The following is a 14,184-nucleotide window of genomic DNA, read 5'->3' as shown; positions in this document are numbered from 1 at the left end:
GTGAGTACTGATCATTACGGTTTGTCTCTGAGAGTGAAGATTGGTTGCAATGTACGGCTGGTCCAAACGAGTTAAGCAGGAAGGAATATCAAAAGAACCAAACAAATTTATGATTTTTCTTTTCTTAATAATTAGCCAACATAATTAATTTTGACCGAAAGAATGGCATCATTAATATTTTTAAATAGATAATTTGTAGTAGACCAAACAGTTCCAATAAATAAAATAAACTGAATTGGTAATTTTTGTAGGCCCTTTTTTCTCACACCGCTCACCAAATGGGAGTAAAAATCAATCTATTTTCAAGACTATATAAACCATGGTCTCCTTGTTAGGCTTCCAGTTATCCGAATTGAGAGTTTTGCACAAGCCGCCATTATATTTTATAATAATATTATCTTTTGTACTTAATATAAAAATTAGTTAACTAATTTAAGTAAATTAGTATAATTTGTTAACTTAGTTATTTGCAATAAATATATATTATTTTTTTAGAATATTCTTGCTAATTATATATATATTAGTTAGAACTATCATTTAATAAAATTTTCAACATAACTATTACAAAAATTATTTTAAAAAAAATGGACAGAAAGACCAAATAGATTAAGATCTTATATTTAAAATCAAATTGAATGTTATTGGCCAAAAAAAAAAATCAAATTAAATGTCAAATAAACTCTTCTAATTTTAAGTTGTTATCTTGGACAATAACCGAGAGAGGATGACGGAGAACACTCTTCAAATGTAGTGATCGAAATCACTGTTGAATTCCGGCTTCTGAGTCGCCCACTAACTCGGAAGGAACAAAGAGACAGAAATCTTAATTACATGAATATACTATTCGCCCTATATCTCTATTGTTATCATTGAATATTTGGCCCATCTGTTATACTCCTCCGATCCTTATTATAAGACCCAATTTGACTTTTTATTTGGTCCTAATTATAAGACCCAATCCATTTTGTCTCTTATATTTATGCATTTTTTTCCCAAGATAATCCTTCTAATAATGATAGTTTTAGCCAATATACTTAATTAGTAAGGATACTTTAGGAATGACAACACTTATTTATTATAAATAACCAGCTTAACTTACTTCCTTAATCTCCTCAAATAAATCAATTGGGTCTTATAATTAGGACCGGAGGAGTACCATCTTTGACTTTTAATTTGATTTTAAATATAACACTCACATTTATTTTGTTTTTAATATTTATCTATTTTGCCTCAAGTAATTTCTATAATTAGGACTGGAGGAGTATCTTATTACATAATTGTCTCCCTCTACTACTGTTTTTATTAAAAAGATTTTAAAAAAAAAATTCCGGCCACTCATTTTTATTCTATTTTAGTCCATTTCGCATGGTATTTGAGTGACTAGAAATATCGCATGCCTTCTAGGGGATAAAAATGAATTGCGGCAAAAGGAACAGACAGCAGATGTATGAAGAAACTCTTCTTCACGACTTATCACAGAATAACCAGATTCACTACATTAAATTGTCAAATAGCCCCATTACGCGGCTGGCCACCTTAATAAATGAAAATATACATAATTCAACTCATAACATATGATGGCTCAATCCCAAAAATTACTTCCACGACCCAAGTCCGTCCTTCTTCGCAAGGCCAACTGAGAACCTATTGAAACAGAGTAAAGTTACACAAATCATTCCATGTTTCTCATTTCTCAGAAGCAAGAAGAAACATGCTCAAATATACCAAACGAGATCAATAAATATGCAAGCAAAAAAAAAAAAACACGAAATAACATAGTTCTGAAACTAATCAAGCCACTAATTAGTAAGACCTATGACGTAGGCACTGGCATACCAGGGTTGGATTGTCTCAAGTTGTGAAAGGAAAACCAATCACCATGATCAAATTTCCAAAACTTATTCCGTCTATTTTTCAGGTGATCTTAGAATTTATTCAAAGTGACACATTCTCCTCCCTCCACGAATTGAGACAGTCCAAACTCAGCTCACCACCCACTCCAAGCTCCCAAATGTACATACTATCTCTCCTAACCTAAGCATGACCAAATTAACTGTGCAAGTCATAAGTAGACTTGTGTAAAAGCAATCATGTAAACCCAGTCTAAAGGGATGCTCTTCTTCCTTACTGCAAACTCAAGATCCCATCAACAGTTTTCAATACTATCCCTGCTGTTATTACTGAACAGTTCGCCAAAAGATAACAATGGGACAAAAATTATTATCAGATTGAATATGTGGTATAATGCTGTTTGGGTGTTTTTATCGGTATGGAGCTTGTTAGAGGGGAAAGGATTAAGGTGGGAAGGCTCGCTTGAGAGCTCGAGCAGTCCTGACAAAAGCCAGAATTTTCTTCTCCGTTTTGGTTTTTGATTCCTACTTTCTGGTTCAGTTTTCTTCCAAGCATGTAAACTGGAATCCGCCATATCATAAAATGACGACAAAAAAGGTGGATAAATTACATTCTTCAACTAAGATTTACTAAATGCATTAATTAGTTGTCCGTGATCCCAATTAATCTAATTATATCAGATGAACCTTGAATTTAATTCAATTTGATTTTAATTCTTTAGCATAGATCGAATGCAGCAAGATCCAGGGCATGAATAAAACAAAGCAAAGTCTGTTTTTTCTTTTTAAAAAAAGAAAGAAAGCAAAGAAAGCAATTGACCAGTCCATGAATTACCAAATCGTGATGCAGAAAGAAAGAGGTGTTACACGACGAATGTCAACTCGAAACAGATTCATTAAACTTTGAAAATTTACAATCACTAGGTCCAACTAAATTTGCTTCGTTACCTGGGGATCAGAATCTAGAGTTCAAGCTTGAGCTCATCCTTCTCTCCGACGAGATAGTGGAGGACGTAAGGGGTGACTCGAATTACAACGACCCAAGCACCGAACATGGCGACATGAGATTTCAGTTGCTTCAGCGCTGCAGCCTTGTCTGGCTTACGCAAAAACATTCCTGGAAACATGGTTTCTTCGACGAAGAGGTGTCGGTTTCTGGCAGAAGCAGAATCAGAATGCTTAAACCCTAGGTAGGGATTCTAGCGTTCTTCCGCTGGTGAATGCCCCTTTTGAAACACTGCACATGGGGCCCAAAATCTTTTTCCAAGTCATGAGCCATCAAGTACAGGCCCAATCTAAGCATGAGCCCGATTGCCTCCCTTCCCAACGTAGCCTTTGGTTGCGGTTTTTGTTTCCCAAAAATCCTTGTTGGACCTGAGTAGCCTGCTAAAGGCTTGGTGTCTGCAAGTTATATGACATTATCCACTTGGGTTTAGCAAAAAAGACTAATTCCTCATAAGATAGTAAACTAAAGTTTAAGTGCATGTTTGGATTGCCGTTTTCAACAGCAAAAGTATCTTCAAAATGGTGAAACTGAGGTTGCAAACTGAGTTGAACCAAAAACATTGTCTGACTGGGTTAACTTTTCCAACCAACTTCTGGCTTTCACCTCAGTTGGACTTAACGAAGAAAAATCTGACTTTTTAAACTGCAATTTCAAATGATGATCATTAAAAATGAGCATCCCAGATTTATCTTCATATTTTCTCCTCTGCCTCATCTCCTTTGTTAGCATAATGAGCTTTTATTCAGATCAAATGAATTTTAATTTATATTCATGTTTGTTCATTATATATATTTAATTAATTATCTACAATGTTTTTTCAAATTTTTCTTCGTAAAAAATATTTTTATTTTATAATTTCACAAATAAACTATTTATATTTTATAATAATAATTTTATGTATTTTTTTAAACTATTATCACATAAAAACATAAAATTTCAAACATTATTATTCAATTAAGTCCATGTCCTTTTCAGTCATTTTACAACTAAACTAACTTTTCTATTAATCATCCAAATAATTTTTAACTTTTTCAACTGACTTTTTAAAAACACTTATCGAAGCATATCCTAATTAACTTTTACTCTAACTTCAGTTACAAAAGTCAGTTAGGTTAGAAGTCAGTTTTGCCTAGTACCAATCCAAACATACCCTAAATCTATTTTTAAAAAAATTGCTTATATTTAATACCAACAATGCCTTGTACACAAATGCTTTCAAAAGGAGGACATAGAAAAAAACTTCGTATGACACTATCACCTCTAAAAGTAAAATATCATCATTTTATTATTTTTCTTTGGGTCATTGTTTTAAACCATTGGCACAACCATTATGCTCTGTAAATTAATGTTGCGTAATTAGAATCTTAAAAGAATTTATAAATTATATATTTATCAAGGAAAAACATATTATAAAAACTATAACTATCTAATATTTGTACTAAAGAAGGGACGATGAAAGTTGTCAGTTCTTCAGCTGGCAACAAAAAAAAAAAAGAATAAAAATAAAACAGAAGCTGTCAGTTCCCCTAGGGAAGTTAATGTAATATCCCCAAAAGATAAACTATTTGCTATTAGAATAAATGAGAAACAAATTTTTCAATAGATTTCTTAACCTAATGCTTGCATTTGATGGTATCGGACAAATTTAGGGCCTAAAAGATAAAGTTAATCAAAGGGTGACGGATACATCAAATTGAGTTATAGAAGTTTAGAGGGAGAGGGACACATCAAATTGAATTACCAATCAAGGGCCAGAAAAAAGGGCACAAAAGCTTTTTTCTTTTTTAATGGAAACTGACATTTTTTTTCCTTTTTTTTTTCCCCCTACATTCAAAAGAATGAGGTTACAAAAGGGTACTGGTAGGCACAAAACCATTCCAGAAGCATAGGCAGCATATGATTGCTTCATGATAACCTAGAACTAGAATGGAAGGATTGCTTAGTTTGTGAAACTGTCCAATCATTGTGTGAAGTTTCCGCCACCGCTACAGCACTATTCTCAAATCATTTCTCAATAACAATTGCTGAAGTTGACGTATCTGGTACAATAATAATAAAAGCAGAACAGCAAATATGGTGGATTTATGATTTTTCAGCACTGTTAAAAGATAAACTTATTGGTATTTTTGCTTCTTTTTCCTCTCTTCTTTACTTTTCTTTTTCCTGTTCCAGAATAATCTGAATGAAACACCACCAACGAGATTCCTATTTCACTCCGTTACTACATGTTTGTGCCTTTTTAGCTTTGATGGAATTCCTTTTATAAGAATAACCAAAATTAAAAAAAAAAAATGTTCCTTCCTATCCAATCCCCACTCTTCATACTTCCAACTGAATGACAAAGAAGAAAAAGAGACGCAGAAAATTCTATAGCTTAAACCACGGACGGCCTATCTTTTATGTGAGCTCATCACTCTGACAAATCTAGCCCATCCGATTCTTGGTTTTTATATGCCGTGAAAATTGATGTGGCTTTCTACATTACATTATGGTTCGAGTAATTTTTCTATCAGTTCCTTGATTACCCCTACCCCTAACAAATTGTGTGCATGAAAAACTGAAATAATTGATGTTGAACTGCAGTTGGAAGGCTAAAAGGAAGTGGGAAGAAATAATTTCATTCAGTTTCGAAAAAAAAAAGAGAGCAGAGAACAGCTTTTCACTTCAGTCTCTTGATCTTGCAAGTACAATTCCTGCAGAAGACTGGGAAGGAAATATCCATACACATGACTTGTATAAACAGGAAGATTCTTGACGTTTCTGTTTCTCTACCAAAAGAAACAAAATGGGAAACGGTCAAAAAAAAAAAAAAGTTAAGAACAGAATAAAGAAAAGAAGTTGGAAAAAAAAAAGTAGTGCCTGGACCTTAATTATAGGTTCCTTTGGGTTGCTTGATTCTCCTGATCTTTCAGTTCTTCAGACAGGAGATACTGTTGAGCACTGACACAAGGCCACAAGGGCATTGATTCTCCTCAATCATTCACCTGACCTCGCCCACCATGAATCATCCATCCCCTTGTATTAAACCTAGTAACCATTATGCAACCTCTTCTTTTCTGCTTTCTGTCATGCTCAGATGGTGGTTGAATCAGCTTGTACATATCTGGACTGATCCGTTAGTTTTTGGTTTAGTTAAAGGTACGTTATTCAAGCAATTAGCAATGGATTCACAAATAATTCCTTACAAAATGATACCAAAAAATCAGGACAACCAGAACTTGAACAGTAATGGTAGCCCCATCAAGCAACTTCGGTCGCATTCTTTATAGAATTGATAACTTGATGCTATAAATATTAGAAGATATTTAGGGCATGCAAGAATCATTTCCTAACATATGCTTATCGGTAATAGGCATATCCTTGATGAAGATGCAAATGGATGTGATCATCAAGAAGACAAGAATTTCTATCCTAAAGACAAAAGTTTAGAGAACTACTGTTTAGAGAAGGGATTTATTCCCTTATTTCCTTTTCCTTTCAAAAGTTTAATTAAGAACAGAGACTGCCTACGTGTTATTACTGCACATCGACTTTAACTTTGAATTGCTTCTTTAAAATGAAGAAACTATCCCTTAAATGATCTGCACACTAGTCATTTCTTAATAGCAATGCAAATCAAAAACTTGTGTAATAGGTTGCCGGTTAACAAATCTTAAGAAGACCATGAAAAGTAAAAATTGGTATATATTCCTTCGTGGGACAAGGCCTAATATACCTTATGCTTTGCCTACTTGCTTCTTGATAACACAGGGATTCCCTATCCCATGAAATCTATTTAGAATTCACCTCCATTCCTGGTGGAACAAGCGCTTTCCAGTTGCTTCAATTATAAGCCAATGTTCCCAACTTCAAATCACAACTTTCTAGCCTTCAAAACCATCCCTAACTACCCATCGAGCAAAAAATATCCAGATCAAACCCTTCATATCATCCATTAGCTTCGCAATGTATTCCTCAAAGAAACCTCAGAAATACATAGACACGACCATGAAGAACAGTGAGATATCCCATTTCGGTCATCCTCAACACATGCTGAGTTTCGAATACTCACAATTCCCATTCAAATGCGATGGCTGCAAGGAAGTAGGGATAGGCTCGCGCTACAAATGCTCCATTTGCGACTACGATCTCCACATGCACTGTGCGTTACCTTCACCTTCGATCTACCATCCATTCTACCCAAAATGTTCGTTTCAATTCCTCTCTCGTCCACCAGGCGACATACCTCGATTCTGCAACGCGTGCGAGAAGGGCATATCAGGGTTCGTCTATCACTGCCCATCGTGTGGATTCGATCTCCATCCATGCTGCGCGAAGCTTCCAATGGTTCTTGACGATGGCGAAGTGAAGCTGTATCTGTATCAGAAGGTGAGCTCGGCGTGTCACCGATGTGGGAAGAAGGGACGAAGCTGGAGCTACAGATCAAAGTGCAAGAGCTACAATCTACATGTGGCTTGTGTGAGGGAGATGGTGGTGGAGAGTTGGCCTGAGATTTATATGGAAAGCAAGAAAGGAAGTTACAGATTGGAGAATGAGGTTCCTAGCTTGAAGAACACGCTTCAGAGCAGCCATAGTAGCAGCAGCAAAAGCAAAGGGAAGGTGAGGAAGTGTTGTGAGATGGCGGGGATGGCCGTTCAGTTCGTTGTATCGGCAGTGTTGGGAGATCCAACGGTCCTCATTGGTGGGATTGTGGGGTCCTTGATATCACGTGCTTGATGGACTAACACCCATCCAACGGCTCTGTTCCGGTGTGTCTCTCTGTGTGTGTACACACTTACACAAATAACGTAACGGTCAAAATTTATCTTTATATGACGAGTTACATTTCTGTGTGGCGCTTTTGTTGGTAAATGTCGTTTGAACCTGGGACTCTGTAGTTACAGAATTATGGTGTATAGGACTTGTCTGGGTACGGTATGAAATTTAAGGTCTTCTTAAATATAATTCCAGTGTTCCTTGGATAACAATATGATTATCAATGTCCCAAACCCCAGGCACTGAATTGGCCCTCAAAATCTTTCTACGCATTGCATTTTCTTAGATAAAAGCTATCAATGTGTGTGTATTATAACAACTGAATCGGTTCACCACTGTTATAACACATTTCTTTTGAGGTTTCTGGATCATGGGATGGGAACAGTTTGGTTAGTATAGTTTTTTGTTTTCACTTTGAGATTTTTCATTCTCCTCTGTTTCCCTTGGCCACCTCAATGCCCATTTGATGACAAACCCACAATAAGTGTGTGGGTAGTTGTGCATCTTCTCAATTCACAAGACAAGGAGGAAACCCTTTGGGTACCGCAAGTGCACATTGCTTACTTGGATGGAAAGTTACTCCAATTCAAGCAACCCATTAAAATAGGACACGTTCTATTTCAAAATACAGATTACTTTTTTGCACCGCCTCAAGTTTTATATTAAAATAGGAACAATTTAGGGAAAAAAAATAAATCTAGAGATAGATTAAATTAATCTTATATTGATAACAAATAATCCCTTCAACTAACTTCTACGTTTAAAGAAGTAAATTTTGTTAGCATATAATAATTTTGATACTGAGGTTTGACATCTTTTCAAGTTTTGAACATATTAGACTGACACATGTATTAACCTCACCAATTTTAACCGTAGAATTTAAATCTCTTTACCACTTGTGTGCACTGAACATCAATCTCCTTACTCATCCAGGCCTTTCAAGCTTGGGTCCAAGATACTCATTAAGTTTCTGAGAAGGAACATGTTGAAGAGTGGAAGAGTAGGACAACAGAGTTTTAATGTCCTTCAAGGAGATGGATGGACCAATTTTATCTGTCTATATAAACTTCACCCAACAAGGGTCCGCTCAATTTGTTTTCAGAGCCAAATTTTGCCCTAGAATTGGGATTAGGAACAAACTATTCTTGTCTTCAAATTTGTAAGTATTATCAATAGAACAGTAAATATAGAGAAAGCCATCACAAACAGAAATTAAATCTTTATTATCTTCAACAGTAGTTCAAAGCTAATATACTGATATGCTGTCAAACCTGGTGAAGATAGCAATATAATGCATATTCATACAACAGAATTTTTTGAACACAATCACCAAAGCACCAGCTCACTAACATAAAAGCAGAAACCCTGGACTGACACCCTATCAAACTTTATGAACTCGAGAGGAAAGGACTGCGGAAGTTGTAGAGATAGTCTAAGAGGAAGCTTTCATTTCGGCTTTGATGGCGGCAGCTAGCTGATCATAAGCTACTCCCCATGCATTCTTCATGTCTGGTGACCACATTTCTTGCACTGCTTCCTTTATGGTTTCCAGAAGTGCAAACCTTACAACCTTCATGAAAGGGAAAATTAGATTACACATCGATCTTGCAGAAAAGAACTCACTAGTCAGATATATTTTGACACTTGAGTATATTCTTAGGTAAATATAGTCTACTTCCATTATCAATAGAGATGCAAGCATGTTAGAAGTGAGTTTTATATGTTTATGTCTATAAATGGTTAAGTTATCAATTTTCTGTAAATTAGATCTATCTATAAATTTCTTTACTAATTCCAGAATGGTTTTCCCTTATATTTAACTGTCTCACCAGTAATGCACTTTGAAATTGAAAGTAGAATGGGATCCCAAAGATACATCTGCTACTATCTGTTGAAGGTCTCACTTATGCAGCAAAATCTCAAATCAAACACCTCAAATTACTTGACAAAATAGCAATCATTTAAAAATCTTCAACACTAACGATGTCAACTTTTCTGATCAGCAAATGATCAAGTCAAATACCTCAAAATGCTCATCCACCACACCGCTTTTGAAATGAACAGCGCCTAATCTTTTCAAGTTTGATTCTCTTACTGTGACTTTACCAGCCTTCCGCAGTTGAACTGCTGATTCACACGTCTGCAATTAAAGATCCAGGAAAAAATTACCAGGTGTAAAATATGAATGGTGCTAAAGCAATGATGGGTTAACTATAAATGGTTTAATATCGTCGTACTTTCATTCACTTAGTAAAACGATGAGGTTAATGGAGGGTTGAAAAAGAAAAACGGAGTAAGCTTACCATGACAAAGACATTCACAGCATGAGGCTTAAGCTTCGGGTTTTGCTCCAAAGGAACTTTAGAATCTCTCAAGAAGGAGAACAAGTTCTGAGCCGACGGGGCAATCTCAAATATTCTAAGTTTAAACAAAAAACGCATAAATCGTGATTAAGAAGGCAGCAAAAGATAAAGTTAAAATAAAAAAAAAGAAGATTCCGTAAAGGAGATTCCTACTTCAAGAAAAATTGAAGAGCCAGCTCTGCAGAATTCTTCTTCATTACGTCCCATGACTTAACCACGAGATCTTCTTGCTCTTGGGTGAAACATATTCCCTCCGGGGGGCTCATCTTCTCAGCAATCGAAGGATTTCGCAATGGGAGCAGACGAACTTGAGAAATCGTGGGCTGTGGGGGTAGGCGGGGCAGTTGCGGTGAGATTTAAGGAAGAAGAAAGCGTCCCTTGAGGGGAATGGCGAGCCATTGTCCTCATGTTGGACTGTGATGCTTCATGGTGGGCGCTCAATTAATTGGAACTTACCAAACGCTCAGGAACGGGATATCAGTCCATCAGATGCTTTGGACACTAACGTTCCAGTAGGGAAGAGACGTGGCGATCGGTAAAAATAAAGGAAAATCACATAAAATAACCCTCAAAATATCTAAATCACAATTCAGGAATTATAATTTCAATAACGTCCAATGTATTAAAATGTTGCCTTTTTACTACATTGCTCCTTACTTATTTTGATCAAAGAAACAGCTACCATCTCAGCACGTCGAAAATCCCAACTGTTGGTGCTAGAGTTTCAGTGTTAGGCCGCCAATGAGATTGAATATACGTGGACCAATTTGAAATTATTAGAATTGGAGTTACTGATTCGTCATCTTAATATTTCTAGGGCGTTTTTCTGATAATTTCCCTAAAAATTTAAATAATAGATTTATAGTAGAAGAGGTGGATTTGGAAACAAGGAGCTGACACCAGGATGGGACCGTCTGTCTTTGGTCATCACACAAGTCATTGACTGTCGCTTGCGCGAGCCATGAACTCACGGCTTGGTTTTTCTGTCTTTTTCATTGGACGATCCATTTGGTCATTTGATTGCACGCCAAGAAATAAGAGAGATTTGCTGAGTCTCAATTAAAAACGTAATTATTAAAATTTTTTAATAACAACATAATAATCTATAATAGCAAGTTTCAAGATATTAAATAACTACTCACTACTCACTTATTATTAAGATTTACTGATAATTTTTTTTATTTTGTTGTAATTCTCAAACAAAAAATGTACTCTCACGTGACCCATTATTTTATCCTCACCTTACTTTTTTTTTTGATATGACAACATGCTTCATCATATAAAAAATTTGATTACATTTAATAGTCGTTGCTTTCTGCCATTAGCTACCAGTCTACCACCATCCCCTGTTCTTTGCTTTACCCCTATACTTTTAAAATTTAATTCTAAATAAAAAATTTAATTTAATATTACTCGTGGTCCTAATTATAAGACCTTATTTGTAGTACAAACAAAGTCTTATAATTAGGGCAGGAGGTAGTAATATATTATTACAAAACTTAAACTTTAAAAGTGAGTTAATGTTGATTAAATAAATATATTCTGAGTTAGTGAGTTGATTAATCACTTTTTTTCAGTAATAAGTTGATTAATTACTTTAATATCTAAATGACATGTAAAAAATTATTATTAGGTACCAAGACCAAAATATCAACAATATCAATGAAATAATAGAGAAATAAATATAATATATCACAAAAAAAAAACAGTTACAGTACATAAGGAATAAATAAATAAATTAAAAAAAATTCAAACCGGCCTTGTTCGGTCTACAAAACCAAACCTACTGAGTTTAGAAAAGAAACCGAATTAATCTTATTTCAATTGATTTTAGTCGGTTTTGTTTGGTTGATCCAGCAGGTTTTATTTGGTTTTCGAAGCCCATTAAGTATAATGAAATAATTAAAAAAATTAATATAATTTTTGATTCCTCAAATTTATTTTCATTTTGATTTTAGTCTATCAAGTTTCAAATTATGGGCTCTGGTGCTTCTAGGAACAAAATAATCTCAGTTTTTATTAGATTATAAGGACTAATATTTTAAATGAAAGAGAAACCAAAACTTATGATTTATAACTTAAAGGGAAAATTAGTTAATTGGTCTTTTAACTTTTAACTTAATTGTAACTTAGTTCTTCAAGTTTAACTCGTCGCAACTCAGCCCCTAAAATTTATTATGCTTAACAATTACACCCTTGTCGTTGGTTATCAAACTGAACATTGTTAACAAAGTTAATAGAGTTAGTCCCCTCCTCTTCCTCCTAATCATTTCTGTTTTCCTCTCATCAGCCCCTTCATTTTTTTGGGGAAATCATTTTCAAAACTGGGACCCATCTTTCGAAGTCTTCAAGCCAAGTATGGCCCCCTGATCAATCTCTCTTTCCCTTGGTTCTCATCCTGCTATATGTTTTGAATATGGTCTGATTTCAGTAACATTACCCTGGCCAAAGAAAGTCTCGCACCATCTTCAGAATTAGATTCTTGATCATCACTGGTTGGAGACATTGAACTTTCTCCTTCACCTTCAGAAGCACCAAGAGGGTCACCTAGAAGGAGCTTGCAATTGGTGTCCCAATTCTATCCCCAGCTTCATTACTACGGTTGACATTGGTGACATCATCTCTATTCCCAAGCCGCGAAGTCAGCCCATAGGCAGAGGCAACAATAAGAAATTAAATTAAATTAAAGAATATATATCAATTAATTAATTCAAAGTTCAAATCCAACTACTAGCTCGCACCATTTGTTCACTTTTTCTTCTGTTAATACAGATTGGCTGTACATATTTTCCCTTTTTGTTAGTTTTGAATGAAGGCTTGTATGGCAATAGAATGATCAGTTATAAACATAGCAAGATGCGAACCAACAGGGAGAGTGATCGACCATGGAACCATATTTGGCTTGTAGACTTTAAAGGAAGGATTCTAGTTTTGAGAATGATTTTCAACAAACATGAAGGAGTCAATGAAGAGAAAACGAAAAGGTAAGAAGGAAGAGGAGGGGACTAACTCTGTTAACTTTGCTAATAGCGTTTAGTTTGATAACCAACAGCAGGGGTGCAATTGTTAAAGGGAAAATTGCAAATAAAGACCCCTCAATATATAAAATAGCAATCAGGGACCCTGAATTTGAGAAATTGCTCACAAGGACCCGGTCCCAATTTGCAATTATGAAATGATGGTAGAATGTCCAAAATGCCCTCTGTTTTTCTCTCTTTCTTCCTCTCCAGATCATCTTCTTCCCGACCTTGCTCCTCATTTTCCTCTCTCTCTTCGTTCTCTCTTTCCTCTCCAAGTTTCCTTCCCTCTCCTCACTCTTTTCCCAGAGTATATGGAACTCCCAATGTCTTTCGGTGGTCCTCTCCTCATTGTCATCCCCGTCACTTTCTTTTTATCTTGCTTACCTGCTCTTTCGTCAACAATGAAGCCTCTTCCATCATTCTCTCTGTTGCTGTGGAAGGAGAGGAGAGTCGGGAGTTTGAGGGAGAGTGACAGTCATTTATAATGCTTGTAATGTTTGTTTGCAATGTGTGTGGTAATTGCTTGGTGCTGAGACAATGCCCAATAAATCTGGATTTTTATTCTTCATTTCTATTTTGATTCTCAGCTTGTGTTCGTAATTGAAAATAACGAGTTTGATAAGTTGTTGAAAATAACAAATTGACAAGTTCTGATACCCAGTTCACGACAAGTTCAGTAATGCGAATAACAAGTTTAGCAAGGCAAATAACAACTTCTGATAAGCAATTCATAGAAATTCGAGTTTCTCTGTTAAAATGACAGCATTTTCATATTTCTTTAGCAGATGACAAGTTCTGATACACAATTCATGACAAGTTCAGTAAGGCGAATGACAAGTTTAGTAAGGCGAATGACAACTTCTGATAAGCAATTCATAGAAATTTGAGTTTCTGTGTTAAAATGACAGGTTCCCAGTAGGTTTTCATACTTTTTCCTGTTAAAATGACTGGATTTCCACATTGATTTATCAAATGACAGGTTTATAATAGAAAATGACAAGTTTTCATAAGATCTTTATGCTTTTTTTTGCTGGAATTACAATTTGCACATTTCTGACAGCAACAACTTCTGATAAATACGAAATGACAAGTTCAGAATGAAAAATGACAAGTTAAGTATAGCAAATGACAAGTTCCCACAATGTTTTCATACATTTTCATACTTTTTCTGCTAAAATTACAATTTGCAC

General features: G+C 35.3%; 3 protein-coding genes across 3 annotated transcripts; 1 reads left to right on the top strand and 2 right to left on the bottom strand.

The window, feature by feature from the left end:
• Window positions 1–1,446: 1,446 nt before the first annotated feature.
• Window positions 1,447–3,046, bottom strand: LOC114733723 (mitochondrial import receptor subunit TOM6 homolog). Its single transcript, XM_028921218.1, has 2 exons — window positions 2,799–3,046; window positions 1,447–1,644 (listed from the first exon to the last, which is right to left on the bottom strand). The coding sequence occupies exon 1, from the start codon at window positions 2,975–2,977 to the stop codon at window positions 2,813–2,815; it is 165 nt and encodes a 54-aa protein (XP_028777051.1). The 5' UTR covers window positions 2,978–3,046; the 3' UTR covers window positions 1,447–1,644; window positions 2,799–2,812.
• Window positions 3,047–5,727: 2,681 nt separating this feature from the next.
• Window positions 5,728–7,820, top strand: LOC114733720 (uncharacterized). Its single transcript, XM_028921215.1, has one exon. It carries the CDS (start codon window positions 6,802–6,804, stop codon window positions 7,570–7,572), a length of 771 nt encoding a protein of 256 aa, XP_028777048.1. The 5' UTR covers window positions 5,728–6,801; the 3' UTR covers window positions 7,573–7,820.
• Window positions 7,821–8,948: 1,128 nt separating this feature from the next.
• On the bottom strand, window positions 8,949–10,330 carry LOC114733722 (non-legume hemoglobin-like). Its single transcript, XM_028921217.1, has 4 exons — window positions 10,128–10,330; window positions 9,915–10,029; window positions 9,635–9,751; window positions 8,949–9,181 (listed from the first exon to the last, which is right to left on the bottom strand). Exons 1-4 carry the CDS (start codon window positions 10,238–10,240, stop codon window positions 9,044–9,046), a joined length of 483 nt encoding a protein of 160 aa, XP_028777050.1. The 5' UTR covers window positions 10,241–10,330; the 3' UTR covers window positions 8,949–9,043.
• Between the last annotated feature and the right edge of the window lie 3,854 nt (window positions 10,331–14,184).

The sequence above is a fragment of the Neltuma alba genome, unplaced genomic scaffold (assembly GCF_004799145.2).
Source record: "Neltuma alba isolate B1F8T4 unplaced genomic scaffold, ASM479914v2 tig00013030_pilon, whole genome shotgun sequence".
In the NCBI taxonomy this organism is placed as follows: Eukaryota; Viridiplantae; Streptophyta; class Magnoliopsida; order Fabales; family Fabaceae; genus Neltuma; species Neltuma alba.
The sequence above is the reverse complement of the archived record's forward strand: the minus strand, read 5'-3'. Positions and strand labels throughout refer to the sequence as shown.

Coding starts and splice junctions, on each gene's coding strand:
- LOC114733723 (XM_028921218.1), bottom strand. CDS start 2,977: ATGTTTCCAGGAATGTTTTTGCGTAAGCCAGACAAGGCTGCAGCGCTG.
- LOC114733720 (XM_028921215.1), top strand. CDS start 6,802: ATGTATTCCTCAAAGAAACCTCAGAAATACATAGACACGACCATGAAG.
- LOC114733722 (XM_028921217.1), bottom strand. CDS start 10,240: ATGAGCCCCCCGGAGGGAATATGTTTCACCCAAGAGCAAGAAGATCTC. Junction 10,030..10,127: donor GCTCTTCAATTTTTCTTGAA/GTAGGAATCTCC, acceptor GTTTAAACTTAG/AATATTTGAGATTGCCCCGT. Junction 9,752..9,914: donor CTGTGAATGTCTTTGTCATG/GTAAGCTTACTC, acceptor CTTTAATTGCAG/ACGTGTGAATCAGCAGTTCA.